Source organism: Bacillus rossius (genome assembly GCF_032445375.1).
Source record: "Bacillus rossius redtenbacheri isolate Brsri chromosome 4 unlocalized genomic scaffold, Brsri_v3 Brsri_v3_scf4_2, whole genome shotgun sequence".
Classification (NCBI taxonomy): Eukaryota; Metazoa; Arthropoda; class Insecta; order Phasmatodea; family Bacillidae; genus Bacillus; species Bacillus rossius.
Genome location: NW_026962011.1, coordinates 24,370,386 through 24,396,461, shown reverse-complemented (window position 1 = coordinate 24,396,461; position 26,076 = coordinate 24,370,386). Strand labels below are relative to the sequence as shown.

General features: G+C 38.3%; 1 protein-coding gene across 1 annotated transcript in view; it reads left to right on the top strand.

Moving 5' to 3' along the window:
- The first annotated feature begins 67 nt into the window (after positions 1-67).
- Positions 68-26,076, top strand: part of LOC134542479 (uncharacterized) — a 51,015-nt gene continuing 25,006 nt past the window's right edge. The window contains exons 1-5 of the mRNA XM_063386797.1: positions 68-219; positions 7,152-7,241; positions 12,369-12,586; positions 14,908-17,134; positions 24,717-26,010. Of these exons, the coding sequence (XP_063242867.1) occupies positions 7,162-7,241; positions 12,369-12,586; positions 14,908-17,134; positions 24,717-26,010 (3,819 nt within the window). The 5' untranslated portion in view covers positions 68-219; positions 7,152-7,161. The remainder of the gene's footprint in view (positions 220-7,151; positions 7,242-12,368; positions 12,587-14,907; positions 17,135-24,716; positions 26,011-26,076) is intronic.

Genomic DNA, 26,076 nt, shown 5'->3' with positions numbered 1-26,076 from the left:
TTTGTATATAGCAGAATGAAACCGTAGTAAATTTTTTGTGCAAATGTTTCAAGTTATCTTTTTTGGTATTTCAATTGGCGGGAACGGGATCTGAAATAATTGTTGCAATTTGGTTTCTGTTGTGCTTGTAGTTGTTTTGTGTATAATATATTGTATTGATCCAGATGAATTGGTGTGTTTTGTTTGTTGAACTGCATACATTTTGAAACAAGCTGATAGGTGAATACCCACGGAATATTCACTTTCATGTTTTTAACATTTGTGCAAATCAGTAACTATTCATAACTAGTTGTAGGTGGCCCATTGAAAAAAAATAATAATATACACGAAATATTGATTAAAAATTAAATTTATTTTAATATTTTACAAATGAAAACCTCTTGAAAAAACTGCATTGTCACTGGTCAGTCAATCTTTCTTGCTGTGGTTCGATTCAATGTGCACCTTTATTATTATTATTATTATTATTATTATATAGCTGCAATTGGGTACAGAAGCCCGGTGGCAAGCTTTCCCCGCACTCTTCTTCTGAACTGATCCACACTCCCAGTCGACACACACTCCTCCAGCCTATTCCATTCCCCTACCGTCCTCACGAACATCACATTTTTTCCCCTTTCTGTTCTCTCTTTGAAAACCTTCCTAGTATTTTCCTTCCGACTTCTAGGCATTCCAATTTTGACTCGTGTCCCTAGCTATCCCCATCCTCCCACTCCACTCAGCACCTGGTACATCTTGACCAGTCTCTCCTTCTGTCTTCTGTCCTTTAAGCTCTCCCATCTCAATCCTATCATCATCTCTGTGGTACTGCACTCCCCCTTCCCTTCTCTGTCCATTCTCCTCCACTTGCCCTTCACCCATCTAGCTGCTCTCCTCTGCACCCCCTCCAGCTCCCTCTCAAGTACTGCAGTGTATGGGTCCCACACTGCTGCGGCATACTCCAGCATGGGGCAGACCATAGTTTTATAGGCCTTATCACGTAAGATGCTGCTTCCACCCTTGAGCACTCGTCCCAGCATGCCCAGGGCCTGTCTGCTCTTCTTGACTACCTTGTCGACCTGCTCCCCCACCCCAGGTTACCCTGCAGCACCACCCCTAGATATTTATAGCTGGTGGCCTCACTTATCACGTCTCCCCTCCAGCGATATTCCCTCCTGTCAATCTTCCTCTTCCCGGTAAACCTGACTTTTTTCTTACCCACATTTATTTTCATGCCTTCATTTGACTTGCAACTCTTGATCGTGACAAAGCCACATACAGTGATAATACTGGGGTCTCTAAATTGATGCCAACGTGATAAAATGACTGGCCTTGCACCTTGTTTTTTGTAATAGTGTATGCAGGAATTATCGGAAATTGGTGCGCTTTAATATAAAAGGTATTGTTGTGTCGGTTGGAGCGAGATCAATCCAGGGAATTAGAACTATATCATTGTTATTGCATGTTGAAATGATTTTTGCTCATCAGATTTCGTCCAGGCTCTTCTGCAATCACTCGAGTTCCATTGCAAAGTCCTTTTTTTTTAGGGTTCAAGTTTCTCAGGAACATGGTGAAACCTTTCTTAAGCAGCAACACATGAGATGGCATGTCGGATGAAGTTTGATAATTGAGTAATTCAACAGGGAAATTGAGGGCATCATTTGGACCTTCATTGACAGCAGAATTGGTGCTATAATATATTTGAGAGTTACCATAGATAAAATTCATTATCTTCCTATTCATTTCTAATGTTTGCACATTTGTCAGTGCAACAATGAATCGTTTTGAAAGTTCTTGCATTGACATTTGTTACAAATTGCCAAAAGTTGTCTCAGTCAAGTCTCCAAACAGTTTCATTTCCATGGGAATTTTAAAAATGTTTTCTTCATACATTCCTGCTATGCAAGGCAATTTTGCTAATCCAATTATTGTCCTCATTTGGACCCTCACTCTGCATGTTTGTTGAAAGAGTTCGCTGTTTAAAATCATTCCATAGTGGACTCGATTTAATGCAGCATTCCGTGATGTCTGTATGAGTGCCTCTGGGAACAACTGGAAGCATCTGTCGATATCACCGCCGACAACTATTGTTTTGCCTCCAAAACTTGCATCGCTTTCATAATTTCTTTCAAAAGCTTGTTAATGCAACGTTCGGCAACAGCATGATTTCATCAAATCAAAATGAGGGAAGCGTTTCGCAAATTAAGTCGCATAGATGAGACTAATGTACCAAGCGATGGAATCTGAAGTTTGAAATTGCTGTGAACTGTCCTTCCGTCCGTTTGAACCCTATTGAACTGACGTGGGTTCAGTTGCCTGACTATGTGTTTAATCGTGGAGCACAAGGGTTCTCAGGAGTCGACGTCAGCCACGTGGCCGGAGGCAGTGGCGCGTTGGTGGTAGAGCTCCCTGAACGGTTCCGGATATTCAGGACGCCTTAGCTTACGGAATAAAACCCACAAATGATGTGACTTTATTGGTAACAAACACCCTTAACATTGGTGCTGCCCGCATCCTTGCCTGTTTAGCTTTGGATTCTGGGACTCGTCTTTGTGCATTGCATCCCGCTTATTCGCGGCAATTCTGCTTACGGGTGGTTTACGAATGTGTCTCATTCCACAAGCAGGGGGCCAACAATGTTCACGACAGTTGTGTCGCTAACTGACACGGACAAAGTTCACTGAAATTGACATGAAACACTAAGACATGACGGATGATGCCTGACGTTAAGTTCATAGTCACGTGGCGGACGTGGTACAAATAAACTGGAAAGTTCACTGAGAATTAACATATGAAACACTAAGAATATGCGCAGACAACATAGCGTAATCAATAAGCTACAGACCGTCTAGTCTCTTCATCGTAAGCTGGGCAGAGAGCCCCGTAGACCCGTACCTCACGTGTATGCTATGCGGCCTGCTACAAGGCCCCAGTTAATGAAGCGTTAAACTGTTTGGTTGCACATGATGCCCGGAGGCAGCCCCATGCGGGCGAAATGGGAATGTGTCCCAAAGGAGCTAAGTACAATTAGTTAAGCGACTGGCGGTGTCTGGCCAAGTCGAGAGAGGCCTGCCACAGAGCTGATATAAATGGATTCAAAAAGACACACTATTGCTGCTGTTCAGTGATGGCAGGAAGATGAAGGCTCCATGGTGTTAAGTCTCAGCGTTGGGTGAAGGGCGACTGCCGTGTCTCCCAGGAGGTGCACGCTGCCTGGGGTCACTTTCGGGCACAAAGTGTACAAGTGTGGGAAGCGAACTAGGCCAAAAGTTAGACGTAATCACATGTTGAATAAACAATACAGTATAAAAGCATTATTAAATCATTATTAAATGTCTTTTCAACAAGTTGTAAATTACATTCAGGTAGAAGAATACAGACATACCTTTGGCGGAGTGATACATGCTTTGAGGTCGAAATTTGCGCGGGTGGTTATTGACACATCGGCGGCGCGGGCCATTTGACACATTACACTCTCTACGCTGTACTGCACGCACAGGCTTGTTCATCGCACACGTATTGGTGAGGCGTCTATGAGGCATAACGGCCTGTGAAGCCAGGGGGAGTATTGGCGGTCAGCATCAGAACAATAAAAGATATATTTCATATTTTATTGCATATAAAGGTCAAACAGACAGGAAAGGAAACACCATTCCAACACCTAATCACATAAATCATTCAATCACAGAATCGTATAAGGAAAGTATATTCAAACACAATGGTACAAAAGATGATAATGGGCATATATATGGAAAGACTCGTAGCTCGTGGCTCATGACTTTATAACTTTGAAAATGATAATGCTATCGTCCTCATCAAAATGTGACAATGCCCCCGTGCATATTATCTTTGTTCCACGGATTCTGCAACAATGTTATGAGGAACAGGTTAGCAAAGAGCAATGAAAATGTTACACTGTAAACTCATGAAAGAAACAGAGTCAGTTATGATCGTATATGTTAATAATACTTTTACTTTGTCTAATGCACTGACCTACACTGTTGTTTTCATTTTAGTTATCTATGCCATTTAATAAATCTCAATTTCATCTTTTCTTATAAATGATAAAGTACCATGAATAATGTTTTGGATGTCAACATTACCCTTACTTTATTTTAATTTTTTACATTAAAATACAAATGGTTATGTTACACAGAACATTTTCTCCCTGGAACAATGTTCCTGAAAGTTTTACACATATATTTTCAAAATCAAATATATTTTGGTAATTATACAGCTTTGCATCACAACCACAACTAATTCCTTTATTTTTATATTTTATTTTAAATTACATATGGATGTGCAATAAGTAACATGTACCAGGATGCATGAGATTTTTTTATGGGAAAGGGTACAAATGACGAAAGTCTTATTTGTGTTGAAATCAAAATCTTTTAGGTTCAGATAATTCCAGTAAGTCTGATTCTCACCATCGTAAATGATTATTAAGTCTTATTTAAATTTTTTTTTTAATGTTCCATTAGTTCCCCCTTATACTCGAGACATGTTTCTTTCCCAAAGCTCGTGTGTTTACACACCACTGATTAAAAGTATTTGGTGTTATTAGATATGATTGTGGCACGAGGCGACTAAGATATTCTAAACTCCCACTTTACGTAATATACTTACAGGCCCGCCTAGTCAGGGGTATATTTGTGTTAGTAAGGTGGAATGATTTCATCACACTTGCTGGTCTGCTAGCATGGTATCGCCGCTAAGGGCAAAGCTCTGAACTGGCGTGCAGTCTTCTCATCGTTAATAAGGCAACAATTAGATTTGGGCGATAACCATAGCATAATATGGGAATGTAATGCCAGTCTCTAGAGTGCTTTTGAGAATCTGCAACAGATGTTCATGTTAAAAAAAAAAGTACTGAAAACATATGTTTAGCCCTTTTTACTCTCCTAAAATAAAGTTAAATAACGAAGTACAGAAACAGAATCACTCATCCATACTCTGCGTATTCTTAATTTCTTTTCCTAAACAAACATCACTTGGATATCTTGTGCAGTTTTTTCTGAAGGCATACAGTATATGTGCCCGGGTAGACAGGGTCTGAAGGGTCATCAATATTACAAGTTTCGTAAAGACAGCGCTACTGAGAAATAATTACATCCCTTACGAAATGTTGTTAGAGATTCAAAAATTTTACTCTCAGCCTGCAATGTGTGTTAAATGTAGTATAACAGGAACCACAGCAGCTATTTCCACTGTATTGTTTTTAACCATTATTTTATATAGTGATCCAAAGTCATGAGGTTAAATAACCATCATTATCATGTAAATAGTAATTAGTTCAATATATTTAATACTTGTTTTAATTAAATATAACATATAAGTTATGTATGATTTTCATAATTATTTTTACTACAAATGAACTATTTATTACAACCATAATTACACAAATGATATGTTAGGTCAAATGTATTTTTTAAAAAATAATTTTTTAGTTGGCTTTAATTCTTTCAATTTTTTTTTTTAGTACTTAAGTGTTTGCATAGTTGTATGTTAACCTAAAATTCTTCAAAGTTATTTATTTCCATATCATAAGAAACAATTTTGAGTCAGGTGTTTTTTTACAGCTATACAAGCAAGACATGAGAAAATTATTTTTTTTTTATTTATTTTGTCCTACAGTTGTGTAAAGATGTTACCACTACCATTCAAATAATTAACTGTTGAAATACATCACAGTAAGTGCAAGTGAATATTTTAGTCTGTAGGTATAAATTATTTTTGGTAGCAATATAGATACTAAAACATAGCACACAACATGGCTGAACTCTATGATAATAAATCTGAAATCAATTCTGTCATCATCTAAGTTTGTTTATAAATTTACACATTTTTCGATAGTATAGGTTGTTTAGCTTTAACAAAAACTTACTTAAAACAGTGTAACTGTAGGTCATGTAAGTCACACACAAGTAAGGAAACTGGAAGACTGATCACAAAAGTCACAAAATAAACATTAATGGTGCTAGAAGTCATGAAACTTAAATTTCCCATAGCCTCTTGCTTAGTTACATTTGGTTGCTTGATGCTTCACTTAATTTAATAGTCACACTTTAAATATAAATTAGGTGCAGACTTTCCACTTAAATCACGTGGAAATTGTTTGTGGTATTGTTTTAGCTTTCTAACTTAAAAATTAACACATTCATGTGGATAGTATATCTCTTTCAAATTACATTTGACCATGTCAAATTTAGCCTATTATAAGTATAAAAAATTATCCTGTAGTATAAAAACGTAAGAAAGAAGTCTTGGAATTGGTTCGTCAGGTACATTAGAGTTCCGAAAACCCTGCACTCGATAACCCAGCTGTCCGGATAACTCGGTCACACTCTAGCAGGGTGAAAAAAAAATCTGCACGCGGACCCGTTCAAGGTCCTGCATTCCTTTGTCTCAGACCACACTCCACTCCTCCACACCACATGTCTGATGTCGGCACATGCTCAGGCCCTTCAGTTTACCTGCAGCCTTTGTCAGTGTTGGTCGATTCCTTAACCGCATTGAGTAACTCGATGTTAGTTACCGCATACTGTATTATTCAGAGCTGTTTCACAGTTTGTGGGTGCTGGACAGTACTGTGCGATGGCATCTTCCATGAACTTGTCTATGGAGCAAAAGTTGCAGGCATTAAAGAGACTGAATAAGGGAGAAAGTGTCAGAGTAACAATGAATACCAAAAAAAAAATTGCAAGGTTAAAAAATAAGTATACTTTTTCCAATTTTTTTTTTGCATAAAATTTGGTACAAGCTTTATGCTAAATAAATTATTTTCATTTAATTTAGTATTTAAAAGATTTGATATTTGTCATTGGAGGTAAGCTTTGATTGAAAATGCTGATTAGTTTCATAATTTTATTTGCGTTTCAGTGCATTGTGGTGGATTAACTTGAATTTCTGTGTATTGACATGCTTTTAGTGTTATTTCGGTTTTATCGCAATTCACCATATAATCTTGTCTCTACTAATGATGTATATACATTATTAGTGTTTAGATAACATTTTTATAGGATTTAGTGTGTAACTGCATAGAGAAGGTAACTCACAAAAACACTAGCTAAATTAAGTATTTGTGTATTTTGCCATTTGTGTGTAGATGTACTGGCTGTATTGTTAAGATGAACATATACTGTCATGTAGTTTCTTATCAATGTTCACAGGTGGTCCATAATGACATCAGTTGAGGAAGCACACGTTAAACTTCGTGAACCTATTGAGCTACTTCAGAATGCTCTTAAATGTGTAATATGGTATGTAACAAATATTTTTGTTTTACAGATGAAAAATATTTACTGTGCATAACATAAGGGATTTTTTGGAAAGTAAATTGTTAATTATGCAATGAGGTATGAGGATGTAAGTATTCAATAAGCACAAACATTATTTTAATGTGAAAATCTGTAGCAATGCAGGTTACAACTTTATTGAAACCAGTGGTTTTTGCTGTACTTAAACTATATGAAGAATAATTTAAGGGGTCTGCCTAGACAGGGGTGTATTTGTTCTAATGAGGCAAGATCATCTCTAAGTGCAAAGTTCTGAACTGCCATACAGTCTTCTCATTGTGCATAGGGCAACCATAAGATGAGCAGTAAGCATAACATTATATGTTAGAGAATTGAAGATAAAGTTGTTATGCAAGTCCCTTGAGTTTTTTCAAGAATCTGTAATGGGCATTTCATGTCTAAAAAGTACCTATTCTGAAAACACGTGGTTTAGCCATTTTCACTCTCCTAAAAATACATTTGAAAACAAAGTATGGAAATAGAACTACTCTTCCACCCTCGGATAGATACTCTTAATGCTTTATGTAAACAGACACCACTTTGAGATCGTGAACAGTTTTCCTATTTAGTGGTTTCTCTTGAAGCTCTACATACGATATGTGCGCCCAAGAAGGCAGGGCCATTAGTGTTCGTACCTAAAACGTAACGTGCCAGTTGGAACCTGCGAGCAACCTGCAAGATTTGCTGACTGAGCAGGTGCTTGTTTATGCAAGGCCAATTGGGCAGGCAGCTCAGACTATGCCAATTAAACTGTTGCTTCAACTCCTTCATTTGTACAGAAACACTCAGTATTAATTTGGTTTGCAGTCTCATCTAAACTGATTTACACTTTTCCTTTGCTTTTTTTGCTTTGCTTTGCTTTGCTTTATATTGTAATGGAGGAGTAGTAAAATGATGTGCTGAAAGTAAATTTTTAGACAGGGAAAGCTCCAACCAATTGATATGGGTGGAAAAATTTTATTCGCTCCCTTTTAACTCATTACTCAATGTAGGGGACTCACAAAAATCTCAGTCAACTTTTTACCTCTGGTACGGCAAGGATTTTAATAATAATTCTATCCAAAACAAGTACCTATTACAGAATCAGTAAGTTTACACCCTGTACAGGACGCTTCTGTTGGTATGATTTATGACCCATAAAGCTAAGATAAATCCAAAATAACTTAACACTAATTTTAAAAAATCAACATTTATTATAAAATTTTCAAATAGTAAAATTAATCTGAACAATTTAGATTAAATATTCAATGCAAGAATTCTAAATAAATTTTTCAGAGATAAACTTTCAGAGTACTCAAATTAAATAGGGAGAATCACCAACCATTTTCTTAACTCTTAGGACAAAATACTTAAAATTATCTTTAATAGTTATTTCCTATACTCCGTACTTGAAACTTGTGTACTATTTACAACTTTCATGAAGACAGAGACTTTGCACCTTGGCCCTCCTACCCTACGTGAGCCTTAACAAACTAAATGACATGCATTGAATCCAGCATCCACCCGTGTTAGCCTAAACCTAACTTAAACCTAATTTCATCGTCAAATTTGAGGAGAGATTTGCAGAGTGACCCATTGCCACGTACGGGGCCACGCCCACCCAAGTGAACCCAAACGGACTTAAGCCTGAACCTGAGTCGCTAACTTGTTCCTTCGGGTACCAGTCCTCCCGGAGTGAGCCCAATTATTACCTTACTTTTTACAACTTAACACTATGTAGCAAGCTACCGACTCATTACCGTGAGGGCCACAGCCATCCGAGTGAGCCCTGCTTAAAAACTATCTGTCCCTCCTTTCCCGAATGTTTCAGTTCTGCCTTGCCAAATTTCGTAACCAGGGCTCGGGCTATGTTTTGCTGGACATCTTGATTGTAACGTTTGTTGTAAGGGGGGGCTGAATTGTATCCCCTTAGAAAGGGTACCTTTCAGAATTATGGTGGCGGTAGTGTAGCTGGGTAGGAACTGGATAGGTACCCTTTCCGATTTCTTAAAATGTTTAGGTTTTAATGCAAATATGCACTGGAAAGGTATCCCCTCGGAAAGGGTACCTTTCAGGATTTTCTGTACAATGACACAGCAGAAAATAAACTGGAAAGGTACCCTTTCCGATTTCTTAAAATGCATATTATTTTCTGCTTTAAAATCCTGAAAGTTATCCCCTTGGAAAGGTAACCTTTCCAGTTTGCGACATGTTTGTGCTCGGAATTGTTAGGTTAGTTTAGTTTAGTTTAGGTTAGGTTAGGTTAGTTTAGGTTAAATTAGGTTAGATTATGTTAGAGGGGATAACTTTCACGATTTTAAAGCAGAAAATAATATGAATTTTAAGAATTCGGAAAGGGTACCTTTCCAGTTTATTTTCTGCTGTGTCATTGTACAGAAAATCCTGAAAGGTACCCTTTCCGAGGGGATAACTTTCCAGTACATATTTGCATTAAAACTAAAACATTTTAAGAAATCGGAAAGGGTATATTTCCAGTTTATTTTCTGCTGTGTCATTGTACAGAAAATCCTGAAAGGTACCCTTTCCAAGGGGATAAAATTCTGTCGCCCCTGTTGCAACAGAGTTTTGATATCCTTGTACAGTTCGTTCAAGAAACTTTTAATACTTCTGTCTGACATTACTGCAAGAAGAAGTAATACACTCACATGGTGATAATAATTGGAATGGTGTACATTACTACTGCCTCAATTGTTCAACAATGTGTGAGTCGACCTATCTAACTGTTCCCGTGTTGGAAAACCATTAACTTTGTTTACATGCCAGACAACAAAACAAAAAAAAATGTTGTGTATTATAAAGCATTGTGATGAATGAAGCACTGATGACTCAGCACACCAATCTAATCAAAGAATTTCTTTGTTTTGATTGTTTATTTGAAATTGTGACTTACATTTTGAAACAAAAACAACATGGTTCCAAGATGATAAACATTCAAGACACATTATGCATTTCCATCATTTCAGTGGTGTACTGCTATTAGAATTAATCTCGTTTGTAAAATTTACAAATTGGCATACTTCTAAACATCTACTCATCCTCAAATTAAATCTGGCCAAAATTGTTAATAAATACAACAATCACTCAGAAATACATTTCTTTTAACTTTTTTACTTTGTTTACACATTTCCAATATCTTTTCACAAATTCGCAAAATAATCACAAACAAATTTATTGAAATTTGGACAGGACAACTGTCGGGCCAGCTAGTTATTGATAGAAATTGTGTTTATATACTCTTTCAAGTTCATTTTCAAGTGTGTTTATATAGTGAGATTATATTATACTTCTTTTGGGGCATTGTAAAAAAATTATGAGAATTAATATTTACAGAGCTTGCACAGCATGCATCAAAAATGAACAGTATGAAAAAAGGCCATGTTTAAATTAATGTATATATGTGCTTTTAAATCATATACTTAAGTGATTGATATGAATACTCATCCATATGATTAAAAACATTTATTATAAATATGAGTGATAGAAATTATGTTATTAAACTTTTTAAATTATATTTTCAAGTATATTTATACAAGTGAATTTATGTACCGGTATGTATAATATATTTGCATTATAAATTACTATGTTATTAATTTTAAATTTTTTTAATTTCATTGAATTTATACTTTATCAAATGTATCTATAATATCACTCCAGTCCTTTTATTATTTTATTTCTTTTATTTTTTTGCAATCAAAATTAAAGTTAGTTTTTTATTGCAATAAATAAATATAACTTCTAACGCACATACATAAGTACACACACTCTTTTGTTTTGTTATTTGTAATAAAATTACTAATTTTAATTCTGTCAAGATATGCAGGTGGACTTCATGTGTTTATTTATTATATGTGAGAATAAATAATAATCATCTCATAGTTATTACATAAAAAAGGGGACATACAAGTTTGCAAATTGTGGGACATTAGTTTAAAGAATGGCAGGAAATGCCAAAACAAGCAACTTTTGTTAAGGAGCTATGTCTGGAAACAAAACCCTGCAACGTTACAGGCATGAACAGATGTGCACAAAATTGTATTAGGCGTGCTTCAGGGGTCTACTCCACTGGCTGAGAGAACGAGCTATTCACAGCACAGTGATGTTCAATGAGCAATGACTGTGGGAAGCAGCCACCCAGCCAGTCGTGTACGTTTAGAGTTTGTGGTATGCAGTTTGGTGTAATGAAAAGATTATAAATCATTTCAGAATCAGGGGGACTGTTTTTCGTGTCAAGACACCTCTCATAGAAGTACTAAAACATATAATCATACACTAAAATATGTGACCACACAATTGTTGATATTTTGTGTTTTTTTTTAAATATCCTATCGTGTAAGTATGTTGTTTTGAATTAGTAAGGACAATATCTTGTTATTTTTTTAGGCTAATATTTTTAAAACAAGAGATTTCTGTGTTATTGTTTTACTTTTTTTATGAACTTTATTTATGCATAGTTAGAGCATATTATTAGACATATGACACTAAAATGTTTCATAATAAGTAGGTACTTAATTCACCAAAACAGTTTATTGTGACTTACATATGATGCTCTTTTACGACATAATAATTTGTAATAACAAGCCTTTCACTACTCAGAACAATAAAAATAAATTTGCAAGTAATGGTTTGTTTGAAAAATCTACCAATGCTATAATGTAAAAAATTCTACCTATTTAATACATCAATTTGATATAACCTTTATGGTAAATATGTTACATTCCTTTAGTTTAATATATTAAAATTAATCAGTTTTTGTGATATCAGTTCATTTTTTGATTATTTTGTGATTTCAGTTGCACTTGGGTGCTTTATGGTGTATTAACTTGCATTATGGTGTTACATGGTTTGGTGGCATGCTTTTTAAAGTTATTTTGGTTTTATTGCAATTCACCATAATATCTTGTTCCTACTAATTAGTAATTATGTATAAAAGTCACCAATGAAATTTTTCCTTAGGCCAAAGCGTAAGTTGCACTATCATTGTAGAACATCCCAGAGATAAAATTCTGTCCATGGCACTGTCTGCACGTGAGTGTTTTGTTGGTTTTGTGGCCTCTCTGTTTAACGGGGAGTTGCATGTTGGCGACGTTGCAGTCTGGAGGACTATAAGGACCCGGTGCTGACGCGCTGCGAGCACCTGTTCTGCTGGGAGTGCATCTCCAGAATCCTGAAGGACCGGCCTGGCCCACGCTGCCCTCTCTGCAAGAAGCCCGTCTCTCGCCGGGGCATCACCCGTGCCGATCACATCTCCCACATGATCGCCCGGTTCGTCGACCTTCGCGAGAGCATCCCCAAGGACACTGGCTTCGAGCGTGAGTGGCTCCTTTCGCTTGGACACAATACCTCCTATATGCCGAGCTGTAGTTTACAGGCAAGCTCAAGGTTGGAAAGATGTTGAAATCAGGTTTTCGTGGTAACTTTTTTCCTTCCTTGGTTCTTATCAGCTTACATCCCCAATAATGTTTCACATCGCCATCCATTTTGCTTTCAGTGTATCTTTTGAGCAGCCCCATTTTGAACACACCTCAAAATTGAAGAAAGATTTAGTTTTTTTTTTTTTTTTATGTTTTGTTTAAATAAATATTAATGTTGTATGTTGGTAAATGTAGGTCTTCCATCACTTCCCTGAAGTGGTTGTATGGCGTAGGGTTACGTGTTGTGAAAAGTTATTAAATGAGCGCCACCGCATGAAAAGGGCACAATGGACCCGGCGGAGAGGCGGAGACCCCTCTCAAGGCGTGACGACGCCCTTGTGGAAGGGAGATCAGACCCTTCTTAATTAGTCAAAACTTATCAGGAACTTGTGCGCCCTCAGCGTTGGGCACGCTCACACTGACAGAAGGTGATGTGGGCTCTTAAGGCGTCCCACACCCCTGTTACCGGCAGGTTGTCGGCACGTGGCCAGAAAGCAAAACAAAAGTCCGTATTATGTATTTATTTCCATGTACAATTACAGATCATCTTCTCCCATGTTGGAATTGAAAGTGTTATAGAGCCCTATGGCACAAATTGGTTTTAATAGAGGTGCTAGCCACCCTTGTTGTAGCACAGGAGAAGTACGTAGTCAGGTTTCAAAGTTCCATTATGGATTTAATAATAATTAATTAAGCAGTCTGCTGCCCGAGGCATGTCCTGAGAATGTTAAGAAAGAGATTTGGATAAATTAAACTTTGAAAGAGAATTGCTTGGTCAGTGATGGCAACTGATTACCGTGAAGCTTCTTCTGCATTTAAAAGTAGTGTTAAGTACCTATTTACTTGATTATAAGATGCTCCTTTTTTCTGACTTTGAGAGCTCAGAAGGTGAGATGTGTCTTACAATTTTAATGACTTCCTACATCTGCAAGAAAACTCAATTGACCTTCATAATGGTTTTAAATATTAAATATAGCAAGTTATTTTATACAGTATTTACATTTAGTAAAATGGTAATCCAGTATGTGGCTTCAACTGTCACTTAAAGATGAGATGCTGATAATCACTGGTTCACCTCTGTGTAAGCTTTGTATATATATACTGTATAGAAGTAGCGAGTGGATAGGATTTACTCTACGTTTTTCAGGAGCGTATGATGAGCAGCTTGGGAACTTCACAGCTGCAGTGCGCTGCTGTAACGCCCTGTATAGTCTTAGGTTGTTATTTGCACGTTAGAGCGCAGCACTGTCGCCCGCTGTCATTCCCCGCACCCCCCACCCAACATTCACTGCAGCTCAAGGTCGTTCAATGGGAGTTTGTGCGTCACAAAACTGTAGGGATGAGAGGTGGGGTAGAGGGAGGGTGGGGAGGGGTGTTTGAAGAGTTCGACACTTGTCCGCTAGGGACCGCCACAAGTCGATGCCCTAGAGATGGTGGCGATTGCGGCAGTGAATTAACCAACTACCTCAAACCGTATTAGAAATTTTAACCTGGGCTGGTGACTTCTATACAGTATATATATTCAAAGGTGTAAGCGAGGATCATGTTTATTGAAAGAGACAGACCACTTTACATTCAAGGAAACTAATTAAAATGAAAGAACAAATACATCAGTATTAACAATTACATTTTACAAATAAAAATGTTATTTAGATTGAAGTGAATCTTACGAAGTATGTATATAAACTTTTTTTACTAGAAATCAAAGTAAGGTATGCTATCTTAGAATCTAGAATCGATGGTGTCTTATGCGTGTAAATATAGAGTGTTAAAAAAATTGGACATGTGGTTGAAAATATTTCCATGATTTCTTGAGAGCTCTCCGGACTAATGCTGGGATTTTCTGCAGTAGAGCAGGTTATGTGTGTCCGTCTCCAGTGCCCTCATTGTCTAGAGACGAAAAGCACTGTCAAACAAATATTATAAATTAAATTAAAAATGAAAACGTAACATACTAAGTACATACATGGGTTCAAAATTTTAATTTTTGCTCTGTATCAGATTTAAACTGCAGTGAAACTGATAGTTAATTAGCACAGACTACTTTTATTTATAACCTGCACTATATTATAGATTTTTTTTTAGAACAAAATAATGAAATCAGAGATGTTATACCTAATCCTTTTATTTAGACCTAATAATAGACATTTCTCTTTGATTATGTATTTCATAAAACAAATATTTTCTATTAATAATTTTGTAATTTTTTTTTTTTCTAGTTGAATCTTTTCTGGGCCTACCAACTGGTGCAAAAGAAGCACCTACTAACTCTCCATTGACTAGAAAAAACAGAAACAGTAATTTATTTCAAACACAGACCATACCCCAGGCTACGGTTGTTACGGAACAGAGTGAAGGTACAACTGTTGGATCAAACACTGAAGAAAATGTGGTTCTGTCAGACATTGTGCTCATCAGCGATATAGAAGAAAGTGAAAAAGTAAACCCTCCCAAGGGGAAGAAGTTTGGCCGATGTTACAAGCGGAGGTCTTCAGATCAGGCAAAGTTGGCGCAAGCAGGGCATAGACTCTGGAGTGAGCAAGGTAGTGTTCATTCAGACGTTGTAGGTGTTAGGCCAAAAGAAACTGATTCGAGCTCGTTTAGCTCAGGCATTGAGATAGTGGATGGCATTCGGGATAGTGACTCATTGTCCAGTGTTCAGTGCTTGTCTAGCGACAGTGAACTGGCTTCGGCGGCCGGGGAGGACGTGGATGTGACAACGGAATCTGGACCCCGGGCCAGTGGCAGGAAGAGAGGCTATAATGGTCCCCCATTCCCATTCAGTTACCCCGTGCGCAAGGTCAGGAACCAGGGCACTGCCTTTGAGAAGTTGATGAAGAAGAGCAGCATGGCCAGCAGCCAGGCCTTGTCGCAGGGAGTAAAGGATTCCCACGGGAAAAAAATATTTACATGCAAAGAACAGCCAGAGGATGAAAAAAGGATTGGAAAGGACATAAATAACGGGGATGATCCGTACGTGTTTGTGAGCAGCCAGCGTACGCCCCATCGTGTTAAGTACAAAAAAGATGGTGTCAAAGACTTGGGGAAAATTGGGCAGCCACCTGCACGTAAAAATACAACAAAAAGGAAGCAAGATGTGCAAGTAATGAAGAACGATTCTTCCAATGAGATCACAGGAGTGAGTCTGTTGGAATCAGGCAGTCAAAATTTCATAGAAAGTTGCCCTGTTGATGTTAATGATGATTTTGACAAGCTGGTGATCAAAACACGTCAATCAGTGCTTCAGACTCAGTCTACTAACTGTAGGTTTTCTGAAGCACCAGTGAGCAAAAATGACACTGTAGACTCTAACTTGGATCTTTTATTCAGGACGCCCAACAACGACACCTTTGTTCCAGAATCACCAGCAATGAGCAAAGAAAGTCTTGTGAGCCATGACAAAAAGAGAGGACATGGGAAACAGAAGAGTTCCAGGAAGAGCTTAAAAATGAGCAATTTATGTGCAGCTGGTGTGAGTAACAACTCACGCACTACAAAGTCTTTGGTGAACCGTGTTTCATTTGGCAAAGATGAAAAACCTTCACTAAGTCAGCAAGTGAGAGAGATACAGCAACAGTTCAACGATGTCGATAGCCACGAGTTGTCGGTGGAACAGAAGGAAGCGCCTACCAAAAGAGACACAAACAAAAATATCTTGGATCTAAATGTGATGGGTCCTGAGCACGTACAGGGTAGATCATTTCAGAAAAGTTCAAATGGTACAAAACGAGTGAGCTTTGCAGACACAAAAGAACCTATACCAGCAGCTCAAGTTAGTTACTCTGTTGAAAAGTTATCCTCTGTAGACATTTCAGTTATTGAAAATGCCAGTGCAGATAATCATCCCATGTCCCGCTCCGCCAATTCGTCAGGTGATATTTGCAACAGTGAAGTCACTACTGAAGTACTGGGTACACTGGAAGATACGAAACTGTCAGATACAGTCAAGGGAGGTGCTGACGTTGGCAGTTGTGAAGCTGCAAGTCTGAAATCAGCTTTGACTTTTGATCTGGTTGGTGATGCTGGCAGCTCCGTGTCCAGTCCAGGCGAGCCGATTTTAGGCTTCGAAAGGAGTCCCGCAAATGGGGATGCACAAGTGCCGTGGAGGACGCACACTGCCAGGAGTCTGAAGTTGCTGGAAGAAAGTCCGGGGCTCAAGAGGAAGAGAGAAGACCCAGATGAAATGAGCGATGCTCCCGTCGCAGAGATTGTGAAAGAGACAGTTCCTGTTAACAACATTGGCTGCAATGACTCTGGAGCTAAGATTATAGTGGTTGATGGTGATGGCATTGATGTGGAAACACCTTCAGTGCTTGATTCGAATGTGTCTGTTGCATTAGAGGATGGTCCCAAATGTGTGGTTGAACGTCCACAAAAACGTGTCATTAAGAAAATGAAGCATTGCAAGTCTTATGAGACCTTGAGAAGCAAACCAAAAGGATCCAGGTAATTTTCACTCTTTTTATTTTTATTTTTTATATTATTATTATTAAAAACTGTTATACCTCATTGGTAGAGACCTGAAAAAATAGCATTTGCTATAAAGCGAAAAATAACGCGAATTTCGGCCTTTTATTTTGAATAATGCGAATTTCAGTCTTTTGTGCTAAAAACGCGAATTTTACATTTTGTTTGGTGTTCTATTTTTTTTTATTTCAATTTGAGGGCCAGGGCGTGACGTAGGAAGGGCCGAGGGTTCCAAGAATCACGGGCGCTTCCAGGAATTCCAGCCGGCCTACCTGACTTGGACGGACCTCGGCTTGTATGATGAGGGGAAGGCGGGAGGAGGCGGCTGGGCAGGCGGAGGTGGGTGTGGAGGGGGAGGCTGCGCGCGCACCCGCTCGACCTGGCGTGAGAGGGGTAGGCGAGGGGTGGCGGCCAGTAGGCGGTGCTGGGTGAGGAGGGGGAAGCTGCGCGCGCACTAGGCTGGCCTGGTGAGAGAGGGGTAGGCGAGGGGTGGCGGCCGGTAGGAGTGTGCGCGCGCACCCAGCTGGTTGGCATGACAACCAAGGACGCGGCGTGGTCGCCTTGGCAACGGGCGGCGCGCACACGTGTTTAGGAAGGAAGGGGCTGACGGCTTCGTGATTATAGACGTGCGCGGCACGTCGCACGTCACATCTGTACTTGCCAACCTACATAGTGCAAAAAGGAGGAAATTGGCAGTTGACAATCTTGCAGTTAAAACTACTGAGGCTTTCTCAAAAGCCAACATTCCTTTGGAAAAGCTGGATGATCCTAATTTAAGAGAATGGATGAATGAGTTTATTGAAGGTAAGTTTAATTTCAAATCTGTGACAACTAGGCATGTAGTTCTGTAAAGGATTGAGAAAATAGGGAATTTTAATTGCATTTTCTTTACATGTTTGTTTTAGGGGCTGGAGACTTGCCTTGCGTTAGATCTCTTAGGGAAACATATGTTCCTGTGATAGCACAAGCACACTTCGATGAAATAAAACAATTAGCACAGCATAAATGTGTTGATATTCTGTGTGATGAGACTCCGGATTCCAAAGGGAGATGTGTGTTTGTGGTGCTTTTTAAGATTCAGTCAAACAGTTTAACAGATCCAGTGGTAAAGGTAGCTGCAGTAAACATTCTGGAGAAAGCAGATGCTACAACATGTTCCCAGGCCATTCTTGAGTGTATTAATAAATACAGTGTCAATTTCATGGACATTCAAGCAATTGTCACAGACTCAGCACGTTACATGACGAAATGTGTCACATCGTTGCAGGTCCTTTTTGGAGAGCACATTGCCCATGTTCAATGCTGGGCCCACAAACTAGCTTTGGTAGGCAATTGCTTTTCCATTGGACTGAAAGAAGTAAATGAGGCTGTAGTAAAGGTGAAAACTGCGTTTCTTAACACACGGAAAAGGAAACATCATTATTTGCAGTATCTATCAGAACATACAACTAAAGCTGCAAATTTGTTTCCAATGCCAGTAACAACACGCTGGAACTCGTGGTTCAGAGCAGTGTTTTATTTGGCAGAATATTTGGTTGACATTGTTAATTTCTTCAAGCTAGATGAAATGAAGGCTATCAACAATAGTGGTATTCACTATGTAGCTGGTGTTTCAGAAAAAGATGTGGCAATTGTTCTTGCTCAGTGCATATTTGTGAAAACTCACGCAGCTGATATTGTAAGCCTTCTCACAAAGCTTGAAGGTTCGCAGTACCCGACAGCACATTCCCTTTACGGGTATTTGAGTGATTTACTGAAAGGCTTCGAGGGCACATCAAAAGGTGTATTTGACTCCCCTTTTGAAACTTTCATGTCAGAATCATCTCTTACGACAAGCGACAAAGCACAAGTGAAACACAAATGTCAAAACTCATCAGCTCTTGCAATGACCAAACTTCAAAGTCTGATGAACAGTGATCCAAGTGCACACATCTTCAAAGCCATTAGCAAGCTGTTTAGTCCCAAAAACATTTTGCTAAATGAAACAAAAAGTGTTTTGTCTGTTTTTGACAACATCCCTGCATTTAATGGTGTGGACAATTCAGTTAGGTACAAAGGCTACGAATTCCTTAAAGAAGCTGTTCAGGATGCTGTTAAACATGAAAATGAACCGGATGTAGCAAAATTGCTGATGGCTTTGGGAGTGGAACATGAAGTATTCACAAAGGCAGCGCTTAAGGCCATTTGGCTGCCCACCAACAATGTTGACAGCGAACGCCTTCTTAGTCACTACAATTTGGTGGTTACTGACAGGAGACAAAATTTAAAAAAAAGAGAATATAGAAACATTTACCATGCTTTTATTTGATAGCTAATTTTGAGTGTTTGCAAGTAAATAAAACAATGACAATATTTACTTAGCTGGTGAAATGGTTGCATCTGTACTCTGTGTGTGTTGTTTTATACTCATTGTTTTTAGTTTTGTGAATTCAACAGTTTTTCGAATGTAGTAATGATTTTTTATTGTATCAACTCTTCATCCTTAACGGAAAAAAAAGGTAAAGACCATACAAAAATAACACCTATTTTCAATGAAAGTAACACCTATTTCCAAGAAAAATAACACATATTTCTTAAAAAAATAAAACCTACATTTTCAGGTCTCTACTCATTGGCTGTGTGCCACACATTCCAAAAGTGGCAACCCCTCTCTCACCCAGCGAGGAGTAACGTCAGCCTTTCAACTCACTTACTCACCGATTCCTCCGTCCCTAGTTGAGTGTAGCGTTTTCACGGTTTGCATCAAAATAATAATAGCAGAACAAAGACTAAACTATGACGAAGTGTGAAGATATAGGTTGACCAAAATACTGTGAAAAATACTTTCCACAAATAAATAAACTACCTGTAGTTTAATTATCCAAAGAGCTGCTGAAAACCTCAGTTTACATATTAAACTAAAAATATGTTAACTAGAAATTAACTTCATTATCAAACTAAACACATAGTCACCATGGCCTAATAACTTTAAAATTAAAATAAAAAATCCCCTGAGACTATCGATTACTACTACTTCTACAACTGTAACCGACTATATGGATAGTAAGACAAAAGTATATTTTCCTATCTAGCTAAATTACCATAAACTAATGTCTACCCTAGAGATTTAAGATTTCTTTATAAGGGTCCAAAAAAAAATTACACACACAGAGAGAGAGATAAAATTTTTACCAAAGTTCTCCACAAAACTATCAGTCTTTGTGTAATGATTCCAAAAGATAATAAACTCTGTGACCACAACTCACAACTATCGGCAAACATAAAACTTATAAATTTTGCAAACTAAGATCTCCTGCGATGGCACCTGGTCCTCGGTCCACAGCTCTAGTCTTGACCAATGTTAAACGCTGCAGTGAAAAGTGACGATGCACGCCAGAGTTGTACAGAGCATGGCTCAATTTTTAACCGTAGCGGTATCTCTTGCTATGGTTATTCACCACTAAATTCATACCACTCCTCTGGTAACATTTCTACACACATTAAGTTAAAGAGTTAAATATAGGGATGGGCCGGTCGAATCCTCGAATCCCACTGAATCTCTAGTATTCGAAAGATTCTAAATTCGAGGGAAAATATTCGGGATTCGAGGAAAAATATTGATGTAAATGTAGTACTTTAAAAACTTAAATGCTTACAATTTACTTGGCCTGTTTACGTTTTCCTTGGAACACATCCTATTAAGGTACAGTAGAACCTCGTTAATACGTGATGGTCAGGACCGAGATAATCACGGATTACAGAATTTCACGGACTAGTGATTAAAAGCCCGGAAGGTCTTGTCAAGCTTCTCAGACACCGGCGTGCAGCTGGGTTAAGGCCAAGGTCATGTGACGTAACATCTCCCGAGGCTTACTGCGCCTTGGCAGCAGATGGATAAAAAATACATAGTAAACTCCCCATGTTAATTGGGACCCATCGATGCCCAAGTAATTGAATTCCTGTAAAAAATAAAAATAAACCCGGATAATCCGTTTACAGTAAGGCCCGGCCGTCTTCGAATTAGTATCTCGGCTTAAAAAAATACAGCACTGCCTAGCCATTAGTTCACGGTCATTTACAACAGCCGAAGAGAGAAAGATAAGATCGTGCTGACCTTGCACCCTCCCCCCTCCCCCTCGTACAGCCTGCTGTGCAGGGAGACGGGAAGCAGAAGTCGTACATCCCCCTCAAGTTTAAAGAGTGACAAATGTGACAGCTGAAAGGGGGGCGACACAAAGGGTCGGTACAAACAGTGTTGCAGAGTTTGGTGGCCCACGCGATGGTTTGTAGTGTTTGCCTGCCGCCGGCCCGCGTGACGTTAATTTTAAGCACTGACAATTTTTACTTATCTTTTTCTTCTCTTTTAAATCGTCCCGGATTATCCGATTCCCGAATTAGCGCATCACGGATTAACGAGGTTCTACTGTATTGTACTTTTAGTTCGTTATTATATAAAAAAAATTATGAAGCATGTACTGATTTGGGAAACTTACTTTATATTCATGGACAATCATTTTGAGCAACATAAAAAATAACTAATATTAATATAAAGAATTTTAATGGGTAAACTAGAGAAAACACCCCGTCACTTTTAACTTTGGGCATATTAATCACTATGCTTTAATAAGGCTTAATAAAAGACGCACAACAATATTTCTTATGGCCTAAAACCATTGAAGCCAAGATAGCGCCTTTCAGTTTCCATTAAATATTTCAGGAAAGCGTTTTCCTTCATTTGGGACTTTAAACAAATGTCAAGTTGGTAACTACAAAATATTGTTACATCGGATATTGAATTTCGTTTTCCGATTTCCGTGGATACATGAATCACTGTACTCACAGATAATGCCTGAATGCCTTAAATCCACCAAGTTGGATTCTACAGCAATTGATGAAGTGACCAGATTCTTACGTGATCCTACAGTTAACCCAGAAATAAACATCCTCGAATACTGGAAAACTCAGTCTGCGTGTTCACCCAGGCTACATAAACTGTCCAAAAAATATTTGTGTTCACCACCTGCGACAGTGTTCTCTGAACGTTTGTTCAGCACTGCAGGAAACATATGTGACCAAAAACGGAATCGTCTTGATCCAGACCGTGACAAAATCCTTGTTTTTTTTAATAAAAATTTAAAGGGTTAAATAATTCTGCATAATGTTTAATTTTTTCTCTTAACTTATAAATTATTTTATAATTAACCCTTCAGAACTGGATTCGAGGTACTGTTTGGGATTCGGATTCGAGAAAAATGGGATTCGAACCATCACTAGTTAAATAGTTTCTTCCTTCACCTCTGTTGCTTTAGTAAACACAGTCTCGCCTAGCTATAACTATTTTCGTTAATCTCCTGACGTAGCAAAATATTGTATCGTATCCATAATGGACACGACTTTTCTACACAGTATTGTACCAAAACTAAAAGGGACAAACATAGTCTCCGCATCACCAATGCAAAACTACCACACGTAATACACAGTAATGAAATGTGTGAAAACAGTTACTTAAGGCTTGCACAAACCAACAGTCTACTTTTGTATGCATCACCAGTGCAAAACTACAGCACACACCAGTAATAAAATATGTAAAAACAATTACCTAGGCCTTACACATACCAACATTCTACTCATGTTCGCTTCACCATGTAAAACTGCTGCACGCATCTGTTATAAAATGTGTGAAAACAGTTACTTAGGACTTGCACAAACCAACAGTGTACTCATGTCCGCATCACCATTGCAAAACTACAGCACTCGCTAGTTATAAAATGTGTGAAAACAGTTATCGTATTTATCCGGGTATGGGTCGCACATTTGATGTACCATGCTACTGTAACCTTTAATTTGATGTTAACATAATTTAGCTCATGAAAATCCACAAGAATACAATGTATGATCAGTATATAATACCTATTTATGCACATTGCTTTTACATTTTTGTCTTTTCAGCGAAGAAACATAAATATTTTCAGTCGCCTACTTGTAAAATCAATATTTTTTAATTGTATGTTATTCTCAATTATAATTTTTTTTTCTTCATGAAAAGAACATTTAAAAAAATTTACTTGTAATCACATGTTTACATATTGTGTGTAAAAAAGTAATACTTCATTCTCATTTTAACATTATGTTCTTCATAGTAATTAATATTTCTTATTAGGTACATGCTTGCTTTTGGTTGCCTCCTTTGGAATTGTTCCTCAAGTCACTAATGGTTTTAACAGGGTTCCACTTTACTTATTATGGATAAACATACGCTAATCAGAGCGGTATGTTTAACGTTTTCATGTCTGTGGCATTTCCAACACACACTTTTATATGTTGTGACAAATTTAATATAATTCTTCTGTTGGTAACTTCCTGTGTTTCGTAATAAAGTTTTTAAAAAAAAGATTTTTTTGCCTCTGGTTTTTAAAATATTGTACCCTAGTTTTATAAGATGTTCTGAATAGGCTGAGTGATTTTACTAAATATTTTTTGCATAAATCGGAACAAATGTGTGCAAAATGCAAGATGAAAAGTAGAATAATCAAACTGTTTTGAGTAGAGTTATATGGAACCAAACAACAGTGTAAAGTGCTAGGAAGTTTCAAATAGAGGCTGTATAAAACAAGTGTGTGTGGAAATCCTGATGATATACTAAGCATTTGGTTGCAAAACATGAAGTAGAAGTAATAGTAATTGTTAACTGAAGTGATCATAGCTTCAAACTTTCCACCACTTGTGCCAGTGATATACTTCTTTTTTTAAATTTTGTTATTTATTTTTGTATTTGTAGGTTGTGTTCATTACCATAATTTATATTAACAGTGATGTTTAGAGTAGATGTATAGTTATTTTTCTGGGTTGGGTTTATGAATGATGTACACTACTTGTTTTCAATTGTTTACTGTAAGTGTAAGGGTATTGTAGTCAGTCATTACATTACTTTTAGCCAAATTACTTAGTTCACCATTTGTCTGTGTGTGGATTTAGGTGAAGCACTAGGTCTTGCATGCACAAATTCACTCTTCACTCTTGTTTCAAAGTTCATGGTGGATTTTCTCTGTAACATGAGACTAATGATGAGGTATTAAATGTTTAACTATCATTTATAGATGGGCCAGTCAAATCCTTAAAATTCAAAGTATTCAATATTCGAGGAAAAATATTTATAGAAAAATATTGGAGGAAATAAAGTAGATTAAAAAATTCACGCTTCATACCTATCCTGTTAGTTTAACATTTAATTATATAAATAAAATTACAATATGTACTGATTCTGGGAACTTAGTTTGGGAAACAAACATTTAAAGGGTTGAATGTTTCAACACCAAAATAACTTTTTTTTTTCCTGAGCATTATTTTATTTTTGACCCTTAAGACTAAGTACCCTTTAAGATTCATATTCCAAATCAGATTTGAGAATTTGAGCCATCACTACTCTTCTTGTAATCTGGTTGCCTTCACATTGGTCCATAGAGACCATTCAAAGCTAGATAGGTTTTTTTTTCCTCTTTAGTAGGCATCATCTTATTTATAATTTATTTTATTGCCATTCACTTTGTTAATGTTTTATTCTGGTCTGTTTTATTTTGCACAGCATAGCACCAAACACTCCCAGAGTAAAACAAAGGGTTTGTAACCGGGCAACTCTGACAATGGTAAGGACTGCGGATGTGGGCACGGAGGTGGATCTCCATCTGACTTCCAGGCCTCGCGCCAGAACACGCACTTACATCGAAGCCTCAGTGCAGACAGATGAGGTTGATGTTGTGGCAGAAAAGCGTCCTGTACTTACAGTCGATGCGCAGACCAGCCCCATTAAGCCCAACTTGAGTGGTGTCGAGAAATCAGACACGCAATTGCAGATGTGCGAGGAACCAGAGAACACGGAGTGTGTGTCTGGAACTTTCGATGAAGCTGTCGAGGATGCTGCTTATTTAGCAGAGAACTTCAGTGTACTGGGAGCAAAAAATAGTTCTCAGAAGAGTCTCCCAGCAGAAGAAAGTGAGAAACTTGAATTTTCTTTACTAGAGGATGCAGATGTTTCTGTGGTTCATGTTGCGATTGGGTCATCACAGTTGATAAATGAATCACCTCCTCAGAAAACTAAGGAAACGAATGAAATAGGCCTGTTGTCGAATAAACCCAGCTCCAACGGACAATCGATTAGAGTCGAAACTTTTTCGCAGGGGGGAAAGGACCTTCAATCTTATAGTGGTAAACTGTCACTGGCAAGCTCTGCAGCAAAAGCTGCGGACAAAATTCAAAATACTAAACGCATAGACAACAGCAAAAGTAAAGGAAAAGGTCCTGTAAGTTTTAGGTCCAACAAGATGTCTCGGAAGTTGTCCTTTTCGCCTAATTATGTTCCCACACTTTCTAAGGAACCTTTTCCATTGGTATTGGGAACAGATTCCTCAGAAAGTGAAGAAGAGTTCAGAACGAAACGGAGCTTCAAGTGTACAAGGAAATCTAAGCCCCTGAGTTTATCTTCAGATTCAGATGCAGAACAGCAAAGCAAAGCTTCGAAAGAGAACTGTGAAAAATATGTTTCTAATGATGGTCAAGACTCCATACCTTTTGAGGATCGCAATGGACTGGAAGTCCTGCCGAAGGCAGTCAGCTGCGCTTCGCGACCTGCCGTGAAGCTCGACTCTCCGCCTCATTCGCCCGCCGGAGTCCCGGGTGCAGGGCCCGCCCCGGAAGCAGCCCGGGAGCCAGAGAGCTCGACCGCGCTCATCACGCCGTCCTTGCAGGCACTCCTGCAGTCAGGTGCTTCCCAGGAAAACACTATGGAGTTCCTGGAAGGGGGAGAAGCCTGCCGGCCCGCCACTCAGCACTCTGCAGCAAGCTTCGGGCCATTGGACACTCAGCAGCTCCAGAACATAGACGTGAGTACGTGAGCTGGTCCCAGCCTAGCCTGTTTCCACAGACTGGCCTTTTCTGGCACCATGGAG